The following is a 27,707-nucleotide window of genomic DNA, read 5'->3' as shown; positions in this document are numbered from 1 at the left end:
TGCATTTTTATTTATTTAATATCAAAACATTCAAATCAATGGTATTTAGACCAGAAATAATTTGTCCATATCTTCTAAGTTACTATGAATATGCATATTTCTTTAATCCTTTAAATAATTCGTAATATATGATCCCATATCACATTAGGAATATATACTTCCAACCAACCAATGCATTGAAAGATAACACAAATATTGCTTTATATAAAGTTTATTCTTTTACATTATGATAATTCGTCAAATTATACAGATTGATTAAAATTCAATTTATAAACCGCCAATTTGTTCAATATAATTCTCATTTTAACAGATTCTGCTGCTGCAATTGTCAAAATTAAAATCCTACTAAATTAACAAAGCATTTTCTCCGAAGCTTTTATCACAGTTTTCATCTCAAATGAATGCAAGTATGATTCCATTATAATTTTCAAATCTTCCTTAAGAAGCTTCGTTTGAAACAGTACATTCTGTAACTATAATATTCAAATCTTATAGTTGAATATGAAAACTGAAAGATTATACATTCCCATTCAATACTCCCTCCTAATGTTTCACGATAATGATGATTTAGCTCCTTTTACATCATCAGCAGCAGTAACGAAATTCGGGGCAAGTTTCTCTAGTAATGATTCCTAAAGCGTTCGAACTTTGTAACATCTTGCTTTATAGAAATCACAATGCACAATTTCGATATGCGATCATTTCACAATGATTCGAAATTGTGAGGTTAGCTGAAAGGAATGATATTTCATAGATGATTTATTTATAGAATAAATTGCTGTCAAGTATAATTATTTGAGCGGAATGAATGTATATTATGTTTCCTTTTCTCTTAAGTTATGAACCTGGTTCGGTATAAATTTAATTAATTATAATTTCAAGGAAAATATTTAATTATAATTTTACTATATTCGCCTCTATTGAAAAATATATCTTTACATTTACTGCTTTTTTTAAACTTCTAGAAAACATTAAATAGTTCTAGAATAATTAAATTAGTTGAAAATTAATTCTGATAAACTAATATTTTATGTTGTAGATCATTAAAAAATATGATTTTCCTATCACCAATTATCCATAGTTTAATTAGGATACGAATACAAAATCTCAAAGCTACTAAATCCTTGACCCTCGTAATGCTGCAAAAAAGTAGCTTAGGGATATATAACTTCAATAAAAGACTTATATAACAAGAAAAATCTGTTAATAAATAAATCGATAGATTTCACATCAAAAATTCAGAAAAAAGCTACCTATTAATAACTGAACACTATAGAATAAATATTATAGGAACTTTCAATTCACAACAGAATAGTATAAATAGTGAGTATTGACAAGGATATTTGAGTCAAAAATACTACTTAAATATTTATTAATATATTTTTATTTTTTAAATATTATTTATTAATATATTTTTATTTTTTAAATATTATTTATTAATATATTTTAGTATTTAAATATTACTTATCTAATTATAATAATTTTTCCTTTTATTTCTTAATCAAAATTATGTTCCATTAGTTACTTTTAGGTGATTCTGGTTATTCAGTTCTCCCTTAAGTTCGAGATATAAAAAGGATCAATTAAAGAAACCCATAATATGCAGTTCTCAATTAATTTCTAATATTATCTAAAAAGACTGATGGTATTTTGCCTGTTGATTAAAACTGTTTTCTTATTTTTTACAACTGAAACTATGTTTAAGCAAAAATATTCATTTGAACTACACACATGAAAAATTTATATTCAAAAGATTATGTCTATCAATTTTTAAGCTTTTTAGATCTGAAAGCTATAGAATCATATATTAATACGTTCAAATTCTTTGAGAATACATTTGCCTCATTAGATCGCTTGAAATTAAATGAAATTGTTTTGGAAATATTTTATAACTTAAATTGAGCAATGATGAATATATTTTCTCGCGGTTATGTAAAAAAAAATCAAACATAAACATGAGTAAAAACTGAACAATTCATTTGGATTTCACCATTTAAAATACTAAATAATAAAATGTTTGCTACAAAGGTTTAAAGGCTGCAAAGGTTAATCTACAAATGTTACCGAGGTATACCTTTGTAGAAATGCATTTAACTCCATATATCTATCAACTATTTATATTAACCACATGTTGGTGGTATCTGTATGTTTTTAAATTTTCTTTTAACAATGTTTGGGATTACTTTAATAAAATTGGCAACAAAAAGTAAAATGCATTAAATAATTATTTTTTTAAAAAAATTTCATTAATCTCAACAAAATTAAATCCATTATTCTTTTATACTTCCTGTGGAGGAGCTATTCAATTCGTGTCTATTATGCAATAAGCTTATTAAAGCGGAAATCATTTATAATTCGCGAAAAATAAATAGGAGCCTTATCCGTAGGAAAGAAAATTAAAAATAGCTTTTTGTGCGAAACGACAAACGCGGGAGAATCAATATTAATTACACGAAGTGTTTTTTTTTCCTGCTCCGAATACATCTGGCACCTGTTATACTAGCTTTGTTTTGAGATAAACAGCTTCTGAATCGTTACCAGCTTTATTTTCTGCACACGAATCGTCTATTAGGCTTATGATAAATAATGAATTTGCTTAACTTTCAGGGCTTTCAAAAATAGTGAGAAACAGACCGAAAACATGGAAATTATAAAATGGAGCATCGTTTTGGCTTTATCTACTAGAAGAATAAACTTTCCAAATAATTATTATCCTTAAGGAAGTTTATTTGTATTCATAGTGCGTAAAGTAAAATGAAGCAAAGTTGGTACTCAACTATTAGTGTGAAGTCTAGCTGCCACATAATTTAATGTTTAACTAATGCTCATGATCGTTTGTATGAATATTTTATTTTCACTTGAACTGTATAATTTCTTAGAAAGTTTTCAGAATGATATATAAATACTTTTTTGGGGGTTAACCACCAAAATGTGACTTATGGAACTAGCTTTCTTAATATATACTTTTAGATTAATTCGCATTTTACAAACCAATATATTAATGTTTAAAAAAACTTACAGTTTAAATATGACAGTTTTAAAGCCCATTCGATTTATCGGCTAAACACAATCAAAGTTGTAGTAGTGTCGTGATTCTTCGATATTTATTACTATTCGTTATATAAATGATAAGATACGTGATAAGATTTTTCATTAAATATAGATATTTCAATTACAAATTGGTCTTCAATTAGTTTCCTTTTTTTAAAATTGAACTAGAAACAAGCTACTAAAACTTTTTTTTTGCTTCTATCGTCATTGTATGGATTTTATTTAGAATAATTTTTATAAGTGAAATCGTGACTAAACCCTTTTTTATTACCAGCAACATGGAATATAGTTTAAATCATGTTCCTCAGCCATCTAAAGCAAATAATTTTTTCAAAAGATGAAAAAGAAAGTAGAAGGTAAAGCAAGTATTTTCTATTGTCTATATGTAGTGACTAATTAAAATGCACAACTTAAATTTTCGTATTTAATAAACGAGACTAGCGTAATCATTTAGTAATAATGTATCAAAACCAACGATGTCCTGATGAATTCCTATGAAGAATTAATTAAAAAAATTTCAATAATTGCAGAGTTAATCAAAATAATTGCATTGATTACTGACTGCTACAATTTTATTGCAAACAATAATAGAGAAAAAAAAATTGAATATTATATAGAAAGATGCTTAAAGTTTTCTTTATATTCATAGTAATTCTCCTAAGCAATTTCTTTCTATTAGAAAGGCAATTCTCTGCAGAAGACAATTTCTATACCATGCGAAACATATTCATATATTTGATTGCCAGAAAATTTGCCTTTATTCCATTCCCTATTGCACTTGAAGAATGTACTAAAACAAAGTCAGTTGTTGTTTCTAAAGGCACTTGTCATAGACATGCCTGATGACAAAGTCAGCGATTTTAAGCCGAGAGTGCGTCTCTTGTTTTTCAGTAGTGCCATCTAGGGTCAAGAGTACGTCTTAGCTACTCCCACGTCACAACCCATTTTACGGGGTGCATTTCATTCATGCATTTCATTCACGCATCCAAAGATCGTAATTTTGACCTGAATCAGAGAACGATCGCCTCCGAACCAGTAACCCCAATGGTATTACTCTCGACATGGAGGAATTCGTGACCACGACAGATTTATACGTGCACCAGCAACCCCACACACGGATAGTCTTCGGCTATTGATGCGAATCCAATGCCTTACCAACCAGACTATCCGTGGCCCTAAAACAAAACCTACAACTTATATAAAAGAAATAAAAATCCAGGAAACAACTTTGAAGATGTTCAGATCATTCGGTTCTGCACTAAATAGGAAGGAATCTAAGAAAATCTCTTTGGAAACAAATTCCGAAATATATATATATATATATATATATATATATATATATATATATATATATATATATATATATATATATATATATATATATATATTGCAAACATGTTCACTATTAACTTTTAATTTTTTCAAAAATTCATAACTTGCAAAATTTGCTTTTCAATTTTGATAATTAATCGATATTGCAGTGAAATATGAATAGCAAAATTCAGTTCTGTGCATTTCTAAAAATGAATTAAACTAATTTTAATGAAGTTTAATTCATTTTAACAATCTCTAAAAATGAATTAAACTTACTAACTTAAGCTTTTCTTCTTCTTCTTTAATCGAGGAAATAGTAATATTTGATTTTGAATATTTTCCTCTTATGCTGATTTCAAATTCTCGCTTCATTATTATTACAAACAACCCTTAGAAATTCGTTTTTTTTTTTTTTAGGGATTAAAACTTTTATAAAGATATTAAACATCTTCTTCCAGACGAACGATGTTTTAAAACTTTTTTAATGTTTAACTGAATGTTTTAAAATATGAATTTATTTCTCCCTTTCTTAATATGAAATTTGACTTTAATGACAAACCAAGTTTTAGAGATCATCATGCTGTAGAATATTCAATAAAAATATTTTAGTATGATTATGATCAAAATAATAATTATTAATCGTATCAATCAAAAATGTGATCATTGTTTAAATATTAGTTATAAACTACAATCAATAAAAGTTCCAGTTATGTTTTTGTAATGCTTAGTGGAAAATAACTCTATAAAAGATTAAAAATATATATATAACGATTTGAAATGTATTATCCCCTCCAAAAACCTTTCTCAATATTACACAAAAATCTTTCATGCCATAAAACAGAAATATGTCTGGCATTTATTATTTAATGATTTGCGATTAGGGATTGCAATATCGGACCAAAATTTCAATACCGGTATTCGGTATTTTTTAAATCTTAATACCGGGATACCGGTTTTAATACCGGTATTAGAAATTTTAGAAAAAGAAAGAAAACACAGGTGTTTCTTTGTTTTATTTGCCAGTTTTGTTTGAGAGTGTAAATATCGAAAAAAAAGTTGTAACTTATAAATTATAACAGTATATAATCACAAAAAAGTAAAGAAACATCTTATTTATTTAAATCACAAAAAAAGTGTAAATATCACTATTCAGTCTGTGGTACTATTACAAATTTTTGAAATGTGATCTTAAAAAACATAAAGCATCCATTGTCATTAAACCTGAAAAGTAATTTTGTGTAAAAATGACCAGCTGTCGAAAACGCTCTTTCGGCATCTACGCTAGTTGGTGGTACTGTTAGCAATGCGCGATATACGTTTTCAAGTATTTACCTCTAAATCCGTCATCTTCAAATAAATCGATTTCCCATCGGATGGTTTTGGATATAGCTGATTTCTGTATTGTATTTTGGTTCGTTGAAATTTTATTTATCACTAATTCTAATTTTTGTTCAAGAGACAATTCCTTTTCACTATCGACAGTAGTGACATCATAATCTTCGATAATTGAACCGAATTCTTCCGAATGTAGACAGGTTTGTGGGTAAAAAATTTAAGAAAATTTACTCTAAACTTAATCCGATTTGAATTGGTTATTTTCTTTTCTTCTTTTTCATTTTCATTTTTAAAATCATTATAATTATGTAAATACCATAAGACATTTTCTATTTCGGTATGCCTTTCTTCTGTGAGATTTTTCAATGTAATATATAATTCTTCAGATAATGATGTGTGCTGTTCTTTCAGTGACTGCAGTTGCCTTAGCTGTTAATAAATTAAAATCTCTCCGACATAATGCCTCAATAGTCAGTTTTATTGGAAGTAGAGCTGAAACAGTTCTGGATATTAAGTCGAATTCACTATCTGAAAAATTAATTTACAGGTTTAAGTCGATGATTGCTTTATTGATTGGATTTCCTAGTTTCAAAAATCGTTCCATCATTAGGAGTAAACTGTTCCAACGTGTTTTAGAATCTAATATTAACATATATTCTGTTTTATTTTCAGTTAGTATGTATTTTAGTAATATACTCTTTTTATAGGGGAACGTTTAAATATCTTAACAATTTTTTGAACTTTATAAATTATAGGAAGCAATTCTTGATAGGTTAATATTTCATCCTCATTAGCAATATCTTCTTCAACAATTACATTGTAATTATCTTGATTGTCAATACCACTCTCACTCTTACTCTTTTCAAAGTTGGAATCCGAAATTTCTATATCCACAATATTTGGATTCTCCTGTTCTTTATCTTTTTGGTATAACACATCTATTACTCCTAATTGAATTCCATGTGCATAGCACAACTGCTGATTTGCACCAATCAACTTTCCAACTTTTTTCATAATTGTTGCCCCATCAGTCGTTATGGATGCAATATTTTCTTTCAGGGATAATCCATGTTTCGCTAATTTAGATTTAAGCAATTAATTAGGCCATTAATTAGATAATTAATTTCGCCCGTTATGGAGACATAAAAACAAAAACGTATACTATTTTGCTATGTTCGTGATACCTGAACATATAGTGGAGACAATTTTAAAAATTTCTAGTAAATACCGAAAAACCGGTATTTAAACTTGTGAATACCGGTATTACGAAATTGTACAAATGGCTCAAAATACCGGTATTCGGTATCCCGGTCTACCGGTATTGCAATCCCTATTTGCGATATATTAAAATATTGCACGGAAATATAAACCAAATATTAATTCTTCATTTTATTTTAAGTAAGATGAAATTATTTGGAATAGTTGTCCTGACAGTTGTCCAGGTCTTAAGGAAAATTTTATGCATAACTTCCAAAAACCGCTATTGAAAATAGAGTTTGCTATATGTTGAAATGGCATTATAAACAGTGTATTGTACTATAGATGTGAGTTTATTCCATTTTTCATTCAAATTACGCATTTTTATATACATATGTTATAAATGAGAATATATGATCCATAAAATGGTTTTTTTTATTACCTTATTGTCGTGTTTTCAATCAGAACTATAGTTAAAAATAACAAATTTTAAATAAATGCCAAATACTGATGCATTTGTATCTCTTCATTTGATTAGAGGAAATCTTTGCTGATTATTTTTGAGTCATAATTCACTTCAGTATTAAATTTCTCAGAAATAAGAGTTATTGAAAAGAATTATTCTTGAAATTGAATTTTCTGTCTATAACTTAACATTTAATGATAATATACTTAGGATTAAAAAGTAATTCATCAAAGCTTTTAAAAAAGAGTTTGGAACTCAATATACAGAAAGAAATTGTTAGTTTGTATCACAACAATATAAAGTGAATTATTTAAATTAAATGTATTATTCTTATTAAAAATTAATCTGAATGCATGGTTCCTAATCTAAAGAAATGCTTTAACTGCAGTTCCTAAAAAGTAGTATAAGTTTATTCCATTCTTTTTGGAAACATCTTTTCCTATTTTTTAAAGATTTATATTCAAAAAATACTCCTAAGCATGTTAATCAACATTATTCCTAAAATATTCCTAAGCCTGTTCAACATTATTCCTAAAATATTCCTAAGCCTGTTCAACATTATTCCTAAGCATGTTAATCTTCGTGTAAAATTTACATTACTTGAATGATTATCATAAAATGATTACTAAATATAAAATTATTTTATAAACAAAAACCCCAAACAATTTTCTGAAATAAAATGAACATATCTCAGAAATTTTTCAAAAATTTATACCTCTATTAAAATGACTAACGATGAATTGAATTATTATAGTGATAATATCAGTGATTTTTTTCTTTGACAAGAGTTTATATAATTATACAACAACGATATTCCTGCAATTTCAACTACAGTGGCTCAAAAAATTGAGAGTACACTTTACTTTTACTTGACAATTCCGACTTTCAATAGAAATGACACATTACCGAGAAGTGCAAACATTTTTCTATTTTTACACATAACAAATGGTTTAATTTAGAGTAAAAATAAAGAAAAAAAACAAGAAAAAACTTCTAACTTGAAAAGTTTCAGAAGTATTTTAAATAAACATACGCAGAATTTTGCCTCAAAGAAATATTGAGAATACACCAATGAAATTTTTGCAATATCAAGCATAGAAATAAAGTGTCACTATTAAGTTGCATGTCTTTTAGCTCTTATAATGGCCTCTAAACGTCATGGTAATGATTCGACCAATTTTTGATGGTATCTGAAAATATTTTACCCTATTATTCATGCAACACTTGTTTTAAATGGGTTTTGCTTCTAATTTTGTGTTTTTGAACCACTTTTTCGAGTACGGCCCACGAATATTCAATGGCATTGATGTCGAGGTACTGTGATGGTGTGTGTAACTGCTGTTTACAATGAAAAAGACACCATATTTTGACCGTTACGTGCATTCTGTTTGGGGTTATTGTCCTGCTGGAAAATGAAATTTCCATATAAACCAAAATTTTTAACACTTTCTTTTAGATTGCTACGACCATATGATTCATCCAACTTGTTGCAGAAACTTTTCAAATCATAGGCAGAAGTGTAACTGCTGAAACTGTGCGAAATGCCATTACGCAAGCAGGATATAAAAGTTGCATTGTTAGAGAGAAATCGTTCATCAGCTTGGAAATTCAGAAAAAGCATTTGAAGTTAGTAAAAAGTCATCAATTGAAGACCAGTAACCTTTGGGAGGAAACTGTATTTAGTAATGAAAGAAAACTCAACATTTTTGGTAGTGACAGCCATCGTAGTGTATGGACAAAGCCTAATACTGGACAATTCTTAAACAAAATTTGCAAAAAAGTTGATTTTTATAAAATTTTCGAAATATATATGCATATTATCTTTTCACTTTTTAAATTGGTAAGAGAGAAATAATTCTCAAGAATTTAAAAGACACTGTAGTCAAAATTTTTAAAATTAGAATATATAGAATAACTATGTATAGTAACTGAAGACACTTTCTTTCAGGGTCACTCAAAAGGAACCTACCCTCTTCTTCACATTCCTATGGATGAAAATGCTGGCCTCGATCTGGGTGCTGGAGTTTTAGTCACGGGTTCAGCGGACTGTACAGCAAGATCGTGGTCTGTCGATTCAGGTCTCTGTTTGAAAGTAAGATCTTGTTTAATATTTTTGTCATAAAATTCATATCTCTGTAAGAGAAATCACAAGTTTTCTGCATTTAAGGTCTACCTTTATACATTTTTAAACTATTTTTGTGTTCATAATTTTCTTAATTTAGCATATATAGCATAAAATTGAGTTAAATTTTACATAGTTGTTTTTTACATTTTCATAAATTAAGCAGTCTTTTACAAGGTTTCTTACTGTTATAAAGACACTACAGGTTTGGAATATTATGTTTAATCCTTAATACCGTACATTTTAAATAGGTAATTTCCTAAATTGGAGTTATCTATACTGCAAAGGACAAGTTCATTCTGCGATTTCCTAACTTCCACATTAATGCCATTGCAGTTAATTCGATTAATTAAAATTCATCTTCCATTACATCCAAAATACTAATTATAATCTTTATATGTTCCCTAATATTTCTTAGCGCATATTATTCAACACTATACGCCCTTAATATAATATATGCATCTAATATTATACTTAATATTATAGTATTAAGTGCATTAATTTATTAAACCACTTAATAATATACAACCGAGAATGACTTTAAGTTATGCTAATGAACTTATCAAAATTCGATTCTATATTATTGAACATAACACAAATTCAATTTTAAACATCGCTTTGTGCATCTTACATAGAACTCTTCAATATGCGTGTTAACAGAGAATTAGTTAGATTTGAATGTGGAAAATTTTATTTTTTTATTGTTATAACACAAAAAGCTTTCATAGATTATTTTTCTTATTTATTTTGAAAGTTAAAGACTGAGTTTAGTTATTTCATTAAAAAGCTATTAGATTTTTAATTCAAAGTTTCATTTAACTCTGAATTTCTATTACTTCTTTCAATTTCAACTGCTAATAAATCAGCTGTTACTTAGTTATAAACAATTCACGCACATGTTTGAGCGCGAATCTTGCGTTTTATATTGGAAACGTGATTTATTGTTTAAAAAGCATAGCTGAAGTCAGAATCATCTATATTGCAATAAAAATGTAGCAAAGTACAAATAACATGCAATTTAGAAACTTTCTTTTACTAAATTAGTACAGTATTGTAGATATAATATCAATGTTTTAACAAAGAATCGCGAGTTTGTCCAAATGGAAATTTAGAGATCTAAAATGTGACTTATGACGTTCTTGTCATCTAGCCATGGTTTAAAATAATGAAGTTCGTCTCTAAATAGTACAATAATATTTTTCACCAATGTTCTTATGTAAACGTAGCCTATGCAAAGGCTTTGTCATAATGAAGAAAAGCATAGTCAGTTACGGTTTTAAGAAATTTTTGTTTTATTTCTGTTTATTCTTCATCAGATTCATTTTTTTTCTATATAAACTTTAATTAGGTATTTTGTGGTTCTAGACAATGAAAATTGCGAGCCAACTTTAATAATTATGGTTTAATAATCAATTTTACTCCCTATTGAGTTGGATTAAGGGTTGATTATGGATGAATGGTCAATTTATTTGACCATTCATCCATAACCAACCATTCATAATCATTCCATAATTAACATCATTGAATTGGATTATGGGTTAATTGTCAATTTAGTTCCACATTAGTATAGCTAGCACTTTTAACAGCACAGTACAAATGTAAATGACTTATTGTGAGTCAGTTTTTTACTTTAGGAATTTTGTGAAAATATAGGTATTTATCTAATTATTATGGCTTACTGTCGAGACGTATCCATCTTTATATGCTAGATTAAGACCCCCGGGGGCCACCTCGAATTGAGGATGAGATGCTTCCGGCTTGGTGGTTGGATCTCGCCATCCTGGAGGGTACACTAATAGGGGGGGGGATCTGACTCCTCCCATCGATGACGGGACGTACTTCCTTCGGGGAGGGTTGTACCGTGGCTGGTGACGGATCTTAGGACTCAAACACAGTTCCCGCCAATGTTGCTGTTGCGGCGGTTCGGTCATTCAGTTTTTATGGTTTCAATCCGTGTGCCTTCATGGCGGGTCGGAGAGTTAGATGGCTGACTTATATGCTAGATTATATAAGTAGACCATCTTTGATTATAAATACTATAATAACTAAGGGAATGTAATGAAAGCGGGAGAAATCTGGCCATTTATACTTGATAAAATATTAATATTATCCTAATGCATCAAAACTCAGAAAATTTATATTTTTTAAAGATTTATTTATTTATTAATTAGTAAATATCTTCATTTTAATAGCACTAACTGTGGCTTCCTGAAGTCAAGTGGCTCTAGACAGATACCTAAATGCAATTCTACCACTATCAATATCGAGCTTGATATATATAAATGATTAGGCACAACTTATTGTCAATGTCTGACAGATTAGACGATTAATACTTTTTACAGAAAAATATATGATTCTTTTTCTTTCATGTATTATGTATATCAACACTTGAGCACGATATTTAAGTCACCATTACTCATAATAAATATAAATCTCTCTTTATAATTTTAGATTTTGTATCATTGCAAACCGTAACACATTTTCAAGAAGATATCCAGATTTTATGTTTCAATTCACCTAAATACGAAGGGGTGACTCTAAAATGACTTTTTTTTATCTCTATTTTTCAAACATCAACAAACGGAGCAACGGATTATTCTCATGTTCCAAAAGCATTTAAAGAATATTCAGATATCATAAAATGAGGAAATATGTGTCAGAGCAAATAGAGTGTGAAAAAGCCATGGAGACTAAACAATTTCATACGCCAAAGAAACACCATCTATCGTAGGATCATACATTATTCATCAGAGTAACATACATTATTCATGTACATCTTATTACGTATTCATTTAGTTACTAAGACTCGCCAGTAACCGTAATTTCTAGAATTGATTGGCTATGGATATTTCTTTTTGGACCAGATGGAATAATATTTTAAATAGCCAAATAAGAAAAACAATTGAATTCTTATCATTAATTAAATCTTCAAAAATTATACTTCCTGTAATAAATTTGGCTTTTCCATTTTATTTGAACCGTTTGCACTGAAATTCCAAATACTAGAAAAATATATTTGTTTCATTTTGGAAGTTTTATTTCTAAATTTATAATACTATAAAATCGTAAATCTACTAAAAATCTTTATATGTTTAAAATGGCCTACGTGTGTAATCAAGATGTGATAGCTCAGCAAATAGTAGGCTTATTATTTTTTACTAAAAGAAATTGAGGATGAAATGATTAAAAAGAACAGTTATTAGGGCTTAATTTTTTTCGAAGCTCTTTTTTAATTATATTTATGTTTTATATCTGATTTATCTGAAATGAAAAACAATTTGCTAATTGATCCTGTTTCTTCTATGGAAGGTGATTTTGAAAGTTGCATTATTTATATTAGAAAGTGAGAGAATACAACAAATAAAAATCATCATACAATGTATGCTCAGAATTTTACCCATGAAGTTCTAAAGAGTATATCACAACAAATTATATCATGTTGTCTTGTAAATACGATAATTAGATTAATTTTGATTTGATTTGATCCGGTGAGTAATACGCTGTCAGAAAGATGAGAAATGTTCTATGAGTTTATTATACATGTCATAAACATTGTATCTATGTCAGATTTGAAATGACTGATATAATTAAATTAAACACTGCCTTTCTTTTTAGATTTTTTGTTTATAATTATAATAAAAAGAAAGTGATACTCTCCTCTATCATTTACGAATCTAATTTTTATAAAGAATTTATTTAAGATGAAAATGGATCACAATTAGGAATTACATATCATTTTTTTAACTCCTAACTTCTAAACAACTGTAATTATCGAAACTTTTCCAGTGCAAAATTTATTCAATATGATGGCTTGATAATTCGTCTGATTTCGGTTACATCTGTCATAAGAGTTGAAAAAAATGAAATTTTTCAAATCGCCATCATTTTTCTCCTTTGAACTGAATGTCCCATCTATGAACTCGACGAGTCTCTCTCTACACTTTTACCTTTCTTCGAATATATTTTTCGTTTTTAAAATCAAAATTACTCTGCTTATCTTAATCGTTGAACAGTATGAGACTGGATAGCAACTTTCATTGCTTCACACAATAAATACCGCCTTTCAATCTCAGAGTACTTTGTGTCTGTCTAATTATGTTCATCTCATAGAAATTATCACGAGTTTTGAAAACCCGGCATAATTTTATTTTTGCTAAAAAAATAAATGTCTACAAAAATAATGTTCAAGTGTCAACAGCAATAGACGCTTGATTACTTGGATTCAAAATTCACTAAATCCACACCATTACTTTATCCATAACTTCAAAAGTACAAAAAAGGAATGCAAATGTGCCCCAATAATGTGATTTAAGTCAAGTCAAAGGTATCAGTTTACATTAAAGTGACTCCTACGTCATGTTTTCCAAAATAGTTTCTAACGCAGTCTAAACATAATCATGCAATATAGAACCAACCAGAGGATTAAATTAAATTGTACATAGGGATATGCAATTTTCGATTGAAGTCTGAACTATATTTGTAACAGCAGTGCAAAATTATTAATAATCCTATAATTAATCACAGAAAGTGCATTATAATCGCTTCTCTAATGTGTTGTACAATTAACTATTCCACAAAATTTACACTCTGAAATTGTTTCTTCATTTTATAACTGTAACCAACAGGTTTTGATCGATAGGAATTTAATCAGGAAAATTATTCTTTTATCGGAACTCATCTGGAGGCATATAGTTAGCAATACAGCTCAATTGAAACAAAGAAAATAATTGATATCATGTTATTTGATACCAAAAAAATCGTCTTTGTTTTTCTTGTTAAATAATTTTAAATTTATGAATATAGATTTTTTTTCTATTCAAATATCGATAATTCAACAGCTTTCTTCAAAATTCTAAATCAGCAATAAGACGGAATTTTCTTTTATTTACATCTGGATGTAATTTTGAATAATTTTACGAGACATAACGACATATTCTTGAATAACGTATTAATAAAAGATTATACTGGTATAAATTGAATTTTCATTCGCCATTAATAGGAAAAAGTATAAAAATTCGCAAGCAATGATGAAAATTAATTGTAAAATGGTGATTTTTTTATTATCTTTTTGTTTCCTTCTTGAAGTTACTCGCTAATAATAGGAATTCGCGTGACGTCATCGTTCGGGACAAATCGCCTTTGCGTACATGCAAATGTGAGTTACGCAATAAAATCCAAAACGGAAATAACAAAGCGCTTTTAATATGTATCACATAGGTAGGAATAGATTCAATTAGGCCCAAATAGTTATTTGCGCCTAGCGTGTAATAATATTTTTGGCAATCACGCCGGTGCAATCATTTTAAAAGCGATTGTCATTGCAGCTTCTACACAAGTAAAAGGTCAAAATAGTCTAACCTAATGCTTGACTATATTTGACCATTTATCCCAAACGTAGATGATATTTGAATTCTCACACATCACGACATCTTAAGCGATTTTGAATTTGTGTTTTTTTTTATGGTAAATTATTTAAATCAAGAATATAGATTTCCTTTTCAAAATGGCTGAAAATATTTTAAAATATTATATGGAATAATGCGATTGTTGAAAAGTATCGTAAAAATATTATAATATTTGTATACTTTGGAAGAAATCTTTAAAGGTTACTTTAAAAAAATTCGCTTTCATTTATAAGAATATAGAATTTGAGTAAAGAAATAGTATTTCATATGATTTTCAATTAAATTAATGTCGGTTCTTTTACATTAGTAATGCAATTAGGCTTGATTCGTAATTATAACTTTTTTATTTGTTATTTTATTGATATTTGTGTGACAGTCGTGAAAATATGTGACTTTTAATTCTCAATTTTCATTAACAGTATTTCTCTCTGCTTTTTTAAACATTTTTTAAGACTATGGATAAGCCGAGTAGTTAACAAAAACCAAAATAAAAACCTAAACGTAAATTATACAAAGTTATGTGTTCGATACAAAATAAATTAAGGAAATAATGTGATAGATTTTAATATTGTTCAAATAAATCTTTGTATAGTATACTAAATTTAACTTAACTAATATATAAAAACAATTCTCAAGAAATCATTTTCCTTATTCTGCTACATGCATATATGTGAGTCAAATATTAGGGAATTATTATAAGTTTAATCTCTAAAATGATTAAATTAAATTGGAGATTATATTTGAATATTTTTATGAACTGAGCACTGAGCATTTCTGAAAAATACTAACTAATCAAAAAAAAAAAATTATCAAAAGACTTTTTTTTATTTCACTCACATTCATAACAACTCATTTAAACTATTGAAAAAAATTAAATTTGATCCCTGTAGTATTACTATATATTTTTATGCATTATATCCTGAACTCATCATTTTAAATTTCAATATTTGCTTTTTATGCAATTAAATATCAAATTTATGAATAATTTTATTGCCTTACATTTTTTGTGAACATATTATATAGTTTCAAATAGCATAAATGATATATAAAATAATTAAATATTTTTACTTTCTTTTTATTTGATTTTATCTTCAACTCTATATAAAAGATTTCATTCTATTAAACGCAATAAAACTTTTTTTAAACTATAATTTTCATTATTAATATGAAGGGATTATATAATAATAATCCTGTGTAAAAAAATTTAAAACTTTTAATTTGTCTACTTTTTAATCGTAATAGTTGTCTTCGGAATGTCAGCTTAATGTCAAATGTACAAACAAATCATTTAAGTAGATTAGTTTATTAAAACATCATTCGGTAATCGGACTAATTCCATTTGTTTAAATTAAGCATAGTATTTTATGCGAATTAAATACAAAAAGAAAATGCGAATTATGTTAATCTAAAAGCCGAGATGAAATAGATGGCATTTATTAATTCAAACCATAATAAGTTAATTTTAAAATGCATTTCGTTTATTATCACAACTAGGTAATCGAACAAAAGCATTTAAAGCCAATTATTAAATTTTAAATGCGAAGTTTGAAGTGCATATTGGTTCTTAATATAATTTAACATCGTCACATTAACCAGTACACTTTTTTTCCATTTTCCATTGTGGTAATCAATTTTGAGTTGAATAAGGTTTAATCTAGAAGCTATATTCATGCATATGTTAAAATTTTAATAAATTCTGTCGAGAAAAATTTAATTATAAAGTAGATTTTGTAGATGTTAATGGAAATACTATTAGGTATTGAATTGAGCTTATTAATGCTATTTAAAATTATCAGATACTATAGAATAGTTTCGTAAAAATATTCATTTCTGCAGAATTTTGAAATAAGTTTAAATGAATGATAATTACGAGTAAGTAACGACAAATTCTGCAAGCGATTTATCAGAAAATTATTATAATCCGATTGCAAAGGCAATAATAAAGTCTTGATGAACTTTTGTAATACTGTTGATAGATTAATTGTGCCCCCCCCCTAGCCATCCCCTTTGTAATCGATTCACTGTCTAGCTTTTAAATTTTGTTAGCAAGAAAATTACATAGTTTTCATCGAAACAGCGAGATATTTTATCGCAAAGATACGATTTATATTGCCTCTTTCCATTTTTTGTTATATCTTTAGCATTTTAAAGAAAAAATCGTACTTCCAAAAAAAAATGCTTGGAACTAGTGGTAAAATAAGAGTTACATTTATAATTTAACTTAATGAAATATTTGATAAGCCATCTCTAATTGCACTTTCAACGCAAGTTCAATCCTTTTATTGTCCTTCTTATGCATTAGACTTATGAACGTGTTATCATACTTTTGTAGTTTTTGTTTCTTATTAATTACATTCTAATTAACTTCTTTCATGTTTGTAAAATACAAATTCTGTGAACGATTTTCCCATTTATTTCTTGATGTGACAGAGTTGAAAAATATTGTATACTTATCAGTAGACCTAAAAGTAACACACTTTTTTTAGAGTTTAATTATTAATTAATCCATTAATTTTAATTACATTTTTTTCATATAAAATGCACCACCTTCTAATAAATTCAGAGAAAGACACAACACTTAATAATAATGAAATGCGAAATTTTTCAGGGACTAAATATAGAAAATAAATTATTCAATACATTTTTATTAATATTTAATAAATTTTTAAAATATAAATTAATTCCTTGTGCAAAATCTTATGATCAAAGCAAAAGTTGAAAAAACATCAGGAGGTGTAATATTTTACGCTAAAAATTGAAGCCACAATGAATATCGTTAGAAAAAATTCTTATGTATTCATAAAAATTTATGCATATTATGAAGATGAGTAAATTTATATTTTTCTTTAGAGTATTGTTATCAGCGCAACACGTTTTTATAGTTTTTGTTACCGCCTCCAAAATGTTCAGAATTTTTTAAATTTTTTTTAATTATATTGACAAAAAGAAAACGCGTTCATTTCATTTTTACTATTAACTTTGCAAATTGAAATTACGTCGATCATAAACGTTATCAGGGCTAAAATATTACGTGTAATCCCTGATTATAAACGTGTTCTACAGGCTTTTAGTTGAGGTGATAGAGTAACACATTCCAAATACAAAATTCGTCATCCTATTGAATATAAATTAAAAAGTCATGCATCGGTGGCTGTCAGGTAGTGAAAAATTAAATAGACAGTTATCAATATAAAATCAAATATTCAACAAAACATCATAAAATAACTATTTTCATTAATAAGGCAAATCGTTACGATATTGAGAATAATAATGTGGATCACTTTTGATTGTTTCAGATTTTTCGTGGCCATACTGCGCCCCTGAACTGCCTAGCTTACGATGACCAGAAGGAGGTGCTGTATACTGCAAGCGGAGATGGACTTATCAAAAGTTGGAATTTGATGACTGGGGAAGCCATGAGGGTGCTCAGAGGGCATGAAGGACCAGTATTTTGTCTTTTGGTAAAAAAAAAAGAAAAAAACTTTTGGAAGCTAATAAGTGTTTATATATATATAATATATTTGAATCCTGTTGGCTTTTTAATATGTAACAAATTCGAATCCTGTCGGCTTTTTAATATGTAATATTATTTGTTGTGAAGCAGGATGCAGTTGTGACCAGCAGTGAAGAGACCTTTTAACATTTTAAAATTCTTTTTAATATCCATCGGGAAAGCATAATTATTTACAAGCAGAGACGCGGACAAGACGTCCGCCACAGTGCAGTACAAAAGTCGAAGTGGGGAAGAAGGGCCGAAATAAATTATCCCTCGCCTTATATAACCTTAGATTTTGATAGGGAAAATATTTCTTCACAGTGCCAATATATTAATAAGATTCTGATAGGGATTTCTGACGCATGTCGATCACATGTAAGGGAAACACAGGGATCTTTTAAGAAAGAATGTGCTTACTGGACATTTTTACCCCTTCACGCCGAGCGTGTGAAAGTATCTCGGTGTTTAGCTGACTAAGCAATTTTATGAAGCTTCTCTTGAATTAATTAAGTAGAAAAGTGGAATTGGATCACGAAATAAGAGAATATTTTTAGAATGAAGTTACTATGAGCTAAATTAAGATAAAATCTTGGAAATTAATTAAATTGAAATTGAGAGTTTAAAATATCATTACATATATATATATTATGCCAAGTGTATTACTTTGCTAATTAGACTGTGATATTTTGAATGCGTAAAAAATTGTGGGTGTTATACATAGCTTAATAAGTATGCATAGTTTCATCATTGCTCTTTGACACCTCAAAGCTGTCTTATAAAAAATATGTTCTATTAAAAAATCTTATTTTATTTGAATATATATTTATTAGATATAGGATCTCCCACTAAAAGAAAGCTCTAACTTTTTAAAAATAAACTCGGAAATATTTTCAGTCTTTGATGTGTTTTTTTTTGTTTGTTTGTTTTTTACCATTTAAAAAAGAAGTTAGTGCTAAATAATAACTTCACAATCTGTATCACCTTTCATAATCATCTGAACAGCTCGGAAAAACATTCATATACATTCATTTCTTATACGTAAAAGTTTTAAACAATTTTATTTGGAAATTTACTATTACGGATCATATCGATTTGAATTCTGATCACATTTAATCAAAATTAGAAAAACCATAAAAATTAATAGCAAAATAAGTCGTAATATATAACTCACTGGAAAATATTGCTTTAACACTAAATTTCGTCATGATTTTTTCTAACTGCTGATATCTATCTCATTCCAAGAATTCGATTTCTTCCAACAGATCCATAAAAGAATGCTTTATTCCGGGAGCTCAGACAAAAGTGCACGTTCCTGGGTCCTGGAATTCGGAGAATGTACCCGGATATACAGCGGACACAGACACACAGTGTCTTCTATTCGTCATTTTGATGGAATGCGTAAGTTCTTAATAATAGCGTCCCTTTATTAAGTAAGAATTGTTTTATCAATATTTCAAGCGTTAGCACAGAATATCTGTTAATGCCTTTCTAATAGAATGGGTAAGAGTCAAGAAGACTTACAAATTAAGCAGCAGTAACATTATGGTTGTTATTTAACTCAAAATTGCCTTATACCTTCATGATAAGTTTTATATATAATTGTTGCTCTTCAGCTGACTAATTTCAAACTGAGAGTTAATTAAATATAGTTTATCTTGATAGAAAAATATTCAATGCAATTATTAATTAATGAAATTAAATGAAATGTGAGTTTTTGTAAGAAGAATAAAATAACATTGTTTTATAAGAAATATTCTTCTAAGCTATATATTTCTGGACAATGAATACATCATAGTTTAATCATCATAAAGTTAATTATTTCTTACTTCACTTTAGTATACACTGGATGTGGCGACACTATAGCCAGGATGTTTGAAGCCAAATCCGGAACACTCAAGAGGACCTTTAAAGGTCATGAAAATGCAATCGTTTGTGTTGAGGTAATCATAGTTTCTCTTCAAAACTAGTTCGTATTGTTGGGCTTTTGAATTACTTCATATATTTTTGATATAAATTGTTTTTATAAGAAATAACACTATATAAATCAAGAGTTTCACAAATGTAGAGAAATCATAAAGTATCTAAAGTATCGCATGCAAGTGTTCCGTAAAACCACGAATATATAGAAGTAAATTTCTTCTTCTAAGTCATAAGATTAAAAACGGGCAATTATATTTGTTCGCAAATATAGTACAAGAAGAGGGAGATGAATTGAAAACTAGGGTTTTTGCATTTAAATTAACCTAAGCGGAAAAGTTTAAGTAGGAAAGTTTATGTATTAAAAAGAATTTATAAAACGAATCATAGAATATTTAGGTATTTTAACTAGACCAAATTTTTTTTTTTTTTGAAAAAACTCTAAATTATTTACTTTATGGACCATTGTAATAAATCTTATTTTATGCTGCTTAATTGTTTTGAAATTCTAAATAAATGAAATTACAATGATGAATATATCATCATCAATATATCAACAAGAAAAGAAATTTAATTTAAAGAGAAAATTAATACAAGATTTCCATTTAGAACAAAATTAAATCCATATCATTGCCTTTTGAAAACAAAAATTATATTTTATTCTAAATGAAATTAACGTTTATGTATTAATTTATTACTTCCATCTTTACCATTTATATCCGTAACGAATTTCTATTTAATGGTATTTTTTTATTACTAAGAAGATTGTTTAAAAATTAATTGCTTCTCTTTTTGGTTTGTAGTTGATGCAATTATTTATTCTACATTAATAACATAATAAAATAAAATAAAAATATTCTCATAGTTTCTCTCATTTGAGTAAAATCATAAAAAATAATTATATAAAATCACTTTAGAGAAGTAAATAATATTTTTTTTCTTTTTATATACACTGAAACTTTTAATAATTTTTTTTCACTTTTTCAGTAATATCAGTTTCAATAGTTTAAATAATTTCTACTTGTCGAATATGAAACGGAAGCTTAAATATATTCGATTGGAACAATTTAGATGAATATAACAAGATGTCTAATTGAGATTTCTAGCAGAATATATTAAATTTAATTTTCTTTCATTACTGTACCTTTCATACAGATTTAGATTTTAAAAGCTTTAAATAAAAATTTTGGCCGGAAGGCCTTTGATGCAACATTTTAGAAATATGCCTTTTGAGTTCAAAACACTTTATTTTTAAAACATATAATCTCCCTTGCCTTTATTCTTCGAAGTTCTCAACGACCTTTCTTTTGATCATAATTACCTTCTTCTACTAAATATTCGGGAAGTAATTTTCCAAGATAGGAAGAAAAATTGATAATGCTACAATATGTTATTCGCCGACATACCCTCTTCGAACAAAGAACTACTTTAAATGATGAAATGCGTCATTCATCATTTCTTCTCTGTCCTTGAATAAAGACTGAGTAGCAATTATGCTGGCTTTGTGACACATGCTTACTTTATTTTTATTTTTAATTAGAAATAGTTACATTTTATGAAATTCAGTATATCAATGAGAAGGTAAAGAGATTTTAAAAACTTAAAAGAGTGCATTGAAAGAAAATTTTTTGAAGATGTATAGTGGTATTTGAGTAAAGAAAAATTTTTAAAATGCAAACTTTTCATTAAACGAAACTTATCACTCTTTGAACGCGTGCTTTATTTTGTTTGTATTTTGTCATAATTTTTATTGGACTGATGTAACATTATTACAAATAGTTAAAATAATAGCAAGAATTACTTCATGACATTAATTCACTCTAAATATTTAACATCCGAGAAATATTTACTGAAAAAACACTCGCTCTACATGAAGCAGAAATGTTTATTTATGATATATCGCATAATTTCTTACTTTTGAGAAGTTTGCATCTCTTTAATTTTTATTCCCCATATTTGTTATTGGTCAATGAAAGACTAATGACACATTTTTTAAAAGTAAAAATCAAAAAAATATCTGAGCTTTGCACAATATAGTTATCTTCTGTTCTGTTTTGTATCTGTTCAATTTTTTATAAAACACGGCATACTCTGATATGCAGTTCAGTAGTAAAATCCCAGATTCATAAAGTATTGATCGGTTCCTAAATAAATAACTGCATCTAGTTTTTAATCTGTGAGATTCTATTACCCCTAATGATATTTTTATCATTAAAGATTCTTTAAATATATAGCTATTTGATTAAAGCAAAATATACACTGAAATGGGAAAAAGACATTACGAACAATATATAAATATACAAATAGCAATATAGCATCGTGTACAATATGTACAAATCGACAGTGCGTTGGCAGGGCATTCATATATATTCAACTGATATAAGTGAAAAGACTTTTGACGTGATTACGACTAGGGATTGCAATACCGGGATACCGAATACCGGTATTTTGAGCCATTTGTACAATTTTGTAATACCGGTATTCACAAGTTCAAATACCGGTTTTTCGGTATTTACTAGAAATTTTTTAAATTGTCTCCACTATATGTTCAGGGATCGCGAACATAGCAAAATAGTACACGTTTTTGTTTTTATGTCTTCTTAACGGGCGAAATTAATTAGCTAATTAATGGCTTAATTAATTGCTTAAATCTAAATTACCTAAACATGGATTATCCCTGAAAGAAATTATTGCATCCATAACGACTTATGGGGCAACAATTATGAAAAAAAGTTAATTGGTGCAAATCAGCAGTTGTGCTATGCACATGGAATTCAATTAGGAGTAATAGATGTATTATACCAAAAAAATAAAGAACAGAAGAATCCAAATACTGTGGATATAGAAATTTCGGATTCCAACTTTGAAAAAAGTAAGAGTGAGAGTGATACTGACAATGAAGATAATGACAATGTAATTGTTGAAGAAGATATTGCTAATGAGGATGAAATATTAACCTATCAAGAATTGCTTCCTATAATTTATAAATTTCGAAAAAGTGTTAAGATATTTAAACGTTTCCCTATAAAAAAGGATATATTACTAAAATATATACTAACTGAAAATAAAACAGAATATATGTTAATATTAGATTCTAAAAAACGTTGGAACAGTTTACTCCTAATGATGGAACGATTTTTGAAACTGAGAAATCCAATCCAAAAACAATAATCGACTTACACGTGTAAATTAATTTTTCAGATAGTGAATTCGACTTAATATCCAGAACTATATCAGCTCTACTTCCAATAAAACTGACTATTGGGGCATTATGTCGGAGATATTCTAATTTATTAACAGCTAATGCAACAATAAATTTCATGTTGCAGTCAGTGAAGAACATCACTATCTGAAGAATTGTATACCACATTGAAAAATCGCACAGAAGAAATGCATACGGAAATAGAAAATGTCTTATGGTGTTTACATAATTATGATTTTAAAAATGAAAAAGAAGAAAAGAAAATAACCAATTCAAATCTGATTAAGTTTAGAGTAAATTTTCTTAAAAGTTTTTACCCACAAACCTATCTACATTCAGAAGAATTCGGTTCAATTATCGAAGATTATGATGTCATTACTGTTGATAGTGAAAAGGAATTGTCTCTTGAACAAAAATTAGAATTAGCGATAAATAAAAAAATTTCAACGAACCAAAATACAATACAGAAATCAGCTATATCCAAAACCATCCGACGAGAAATCGATTTATTTGTAGATGAGGGATTTAGAGGAAAATACTTGGAAAAAGTATATAGCGCATTGCTAACAGTACCACCAACTAGCGTAGATGCCGAAAGAGCGTTTTCGACAGCTGGTAATTTTTACACAAAATTACTTTTCAGGCTTAATGACAGTACAATTGATGTATTATGTTTTTTAAGATCACATTTCAAAAGTTTGTAATAGTACCACAGACTGAATAGTGATATTTACACTTTTTTTTTGTGATTTAAATAAATAAGATGTTTCTTTACTTTTTTGTGGTTATATACTGTTATAATTTATGAATTACAAATTATTTTTGTGATATTTACACTCTCTAACGAAACTGACAAAAAAAACAAAGAAACACCTGTGTTTTCTTTCTTTTTCTAAAATTTCTAATACCGGTATTAAAACCGGTATCAAGATATTAAGATTTAAAAAATACCGAATACCGGTATTGAAATTTTGGACCGGTATTGCAATCCCTAATTATGACAACACGACTTGAATTATCAAACTTTGAATTCGGGATGGTAGCTGGAGCTAGATGCATGCATGGCACATTCCCTTTTGGAAATCATAAGGGAATTCAACATTCCGAAATCCACAATGTCAAGAGTATGCCAAGACTACTTAATTTCAAACATAAAATCCCACCGCGGACAACGTAGTGGCCGACCTCCTGTAGTTAATGACAGCGGACAGCGTTAAATGACAGTAGGAAGCAATGTGGGATGTACGATGGAATATCAACTGGGGGTGTTGCGGCAAGATTTGACTGTAATAGTCTATGGCAGTAGTAGACAGACTCAATTGCTTATACTAATAGCACGACGCCCCTGCAACTCCTCCCCTTGGATCTTGACCATATCGGTTTGATCCTAGACGACTTGAAAGCCTTGGCTTGGTCAGATGAGTCACGATTTCAATTGATAAGAGATAATAGTAATATTCGAATGCGGCGCAAATGTCACAAAATCATGGACCGGAGATGTCAACCAGGCACTGTGGAAGTTTGTAAGGGCTCCATAAAGGTATGAGTTGTTTTTTTCATGGAATGGACTGGGTCTTTGGTCCAACTGAACCGACAATTCACTGGAAATGATTATGTTCAGCTACTTGGAGACCACTTGAAGCCATTATTGGACTTCATGTACCCAAACAACGATGGAAATTTTTATGGATGACAATGCGCCATGTCACCGGCCACAGTTGTTATCGAATTGTTTTAAGAACATTCTGGATAGTTCCAACGAATAATTTGGTCACCTAGATAGCCCGACGTGAATCCAATCAAATATTTATCAGGCATAATCGGTAGGCTAGTTTGTGCACAAACTCCTACACCAGCAACACTTTCGTAGTTATGGGTGTCAACAAAATGACTCAATATTTCCGCAGGGGGCTTTCTATGACTTGTTGAATCCTTGCCACGTCAAGTTACCGCTTTTTGCCGTGAAAAAGGAGGTCCATTACGTTATTAGGAAATATCCCATTAATTTTGCCACCCTAGTGTAAGGTACTACGATCCAAGCTGAGAAACTAAATCACTTAGTTTTCAGATATAAAAAAAATAACAAATATCATAAACCAATGTTATATATTGTGAATGAACTTGTGGAATGTATTAAAAGCCCGAAATAATTCCAAAAATTGATAATTCTTAAAATACTGAAGGCAGAAATATTTTGTTTCCCTAATAAAAGAAAAATGCAACTGCATTTATTCTATCGGAACCAAAATTTATGAGTAATAGAATGAATAATTTCCTTAAATTATATCATGGGCAAAAATTTTCCAAACATTTCAACAATTGATAAACTGACACCATACACAAAAAAGATGCTAAATGAAAGATAGGGTTATGAATTCCCCATGCGTCTTTTTTCATTAAAGAATATAATTATCAGACCAGAAACCAGAATTTTAGCATCATTAATGAAAATTGTTGTATAGCTCATGTTGTATCATATTAGAACAAGCTTTCTTGTATGACTCCCTGACAAAAATTTTATCTCACTCTCCCCGATGCAAAACTCTTGAAGAAAGCCTTGGATACTACGAGCAGGCAGTTTTTATTTTATTTCCTAAACTTCTTACATAATTGTTCTGCGTTGTAGATGCTATTAAAAAAAGTAATTTTGGATATCTTTTTGCCAATTGAAAACAAATTTTGACAAAGAAAATACTATTGTAATAACAAGATCATGTACCAAAATCATTTATTTAAGTTGCTGCATTTTACAATCATCGCGAATGTACAGACAGATAGGCGGTTAACACAAAGGTAGCTTTGGTGCAAATTTGTCCCAGGTATTCGTTTAAGATGTTAAATTGTTTAGAATTAATTAAAATGCGTACGAAATTTTATCTATCTAATTTTTCATGTCTTGCAATTATCGTGTTCAATTGCACTTGAAGATGCAGTTAAATCTTTTTTCAGAGAAAACCAGATTCAACCGAATTCTCCAGACATAACCAGATTGAACCAGACATAATTCCAAAAATGTTTTGGGGGGTATCTAAAGAGTGAAGGTTGGTGAAAATCTCAGGGTCAAATTTTTGACAATTACAATACTTTCTCTTTGTATAATTTGTATAAGAAAAACAACAACGGCTTAATACTGGGAAAAATATAATTCTCCTTTGATACATTGATCCTTTGATACAGGATGATACATTGACATTTGCATACATCGTAGCACTCGTTGTCTTACAATATGCAACATATCAATAAATCATGAATTGTCATAGTTTTAAACTGCTAGGTATGGAACCGACAAATCCTCATTTTGTGGAAAGAAGTCCGGATTCATTTCTTTATATTTCGATGAAAACAGGATTTTCATTTCTTTTTAAAGCGTTTGAAAATTATTGATTTTCATAAATCCTTTTGTATAAATTTCAATATTTTGTTACAGGTGGTTCCAGGCAAATTGTTCTCCGGTTCTTACGATGGCAGCCTTCGAGTCTGGAACACAACAGGTGTGAAAGACGAAACCGTTTTTGGCACTGAGGTAAATGAGAAAGACCCAAGAGAAGATGAGATAGAAGAAGATAGCGAGGAAGTGAAAAAAGCTGTCAAATCCTTGGATCCTTATCTGACATATTAATTCTTAGAGATTCTAATAAATTTATATTTTAACTTCTTACGAAATTCGTATCAATGTCTCATTTATTCTTCCTGTTCTAAGATCAATAATGTATGGTATTTTTAAACTTTGCTTAATAGCTATTTGAAATTAAGAATTGTTGGAGATGAATGCAAAATGTTTCTTTGAATGAAATGGTTTTTGTTTGATTAAGGTAGAGTATTGTTTTGAAACCACATTAGACTTCATTTGAAAAACCCTTGCCACTATTGAACCATAATAAAATAGTGGGCAAAATAATTGTAATGTTTGTTTTCTTATAAACTTCAAACTGTCTTCTTCCTCTAATACTCGATACTTGATGATACGCTCCTGATAGTTTAAACATATACCAGTTTCTCCTATAACAGGGTATTTAGAGGAATCTGTTGAAGAGGCTGTGAAGATGAGAATCATATTGTATATGCTGATTTCAAACATTGAAATGCTGAGATGATGATTAGATACTGGTTTGAAACACTGAAAATGTTTCCCATTAGATCTACTTTTTAAGATTCTGTACAGATGAATTTTTGTGTTTTTTATCTTTAATGAACAAATAAAG

General features: G+C 28.5%; 1 protein-coding gene across 1 annotated transcript in view; it reads left to right on the top strand.

Moving 5' to 3' along the window:
- Positions 1 to 27,168, top strand: part of LOC129971135 (WD repeat-containing protein 86-like) — a 34,674-nt gene extending 7,506 nt beyond the window's left edge. Inside the window, exons 4-8 of the mRNA XM_056084634.1 lie at positions 9,312 to 9,455; positions 18,187 to 18,351; positions 19,649 to 19,784; positions 20,223 to 20,326; positions 26,933 to 27,168. Of these exons, the coding sequence (XP_055940609.1) occupies positions 9,312 to 9,455; positions 18,187 to 18,351; positions 19,649 to 19,784; positions 20,223 to 20,326; positions 26,933 to 27,124 (741 nt within the window). The 3' untranslated portion in view covers positions 27,125 to 27,168. The remainder of the gene's footprint in view (positions 1 to 9,311; positions 9,456 to 18,186; positions 18,352 to 19,648; positions 19,785 to 20,222; positions 20,327 to 26,932) is intronic.
- The last annotated feature ends 539 nt before the right edge of the window (positions 27,169 to 27,707 follow it).

Source organism: Argiope bruennichi, chromosome 1, assembly GCF_947563725.1.
Source record: "Argiope bruennichi chromosome 1, qqArgBrue1.1, whole genome shotgun sequence".
Taxonomy (NCBI): Eukaryota; Metazoa; Arthropoda; class Arachnida; order Araneae; family Araneidae; genus Argiope; species Argiope bruennichi.
The sequence above is the reverse complement of the archived record's forward strand: the minus strand, read 5'-3'. Positions and strand labels throughout refer to the sequence as shown.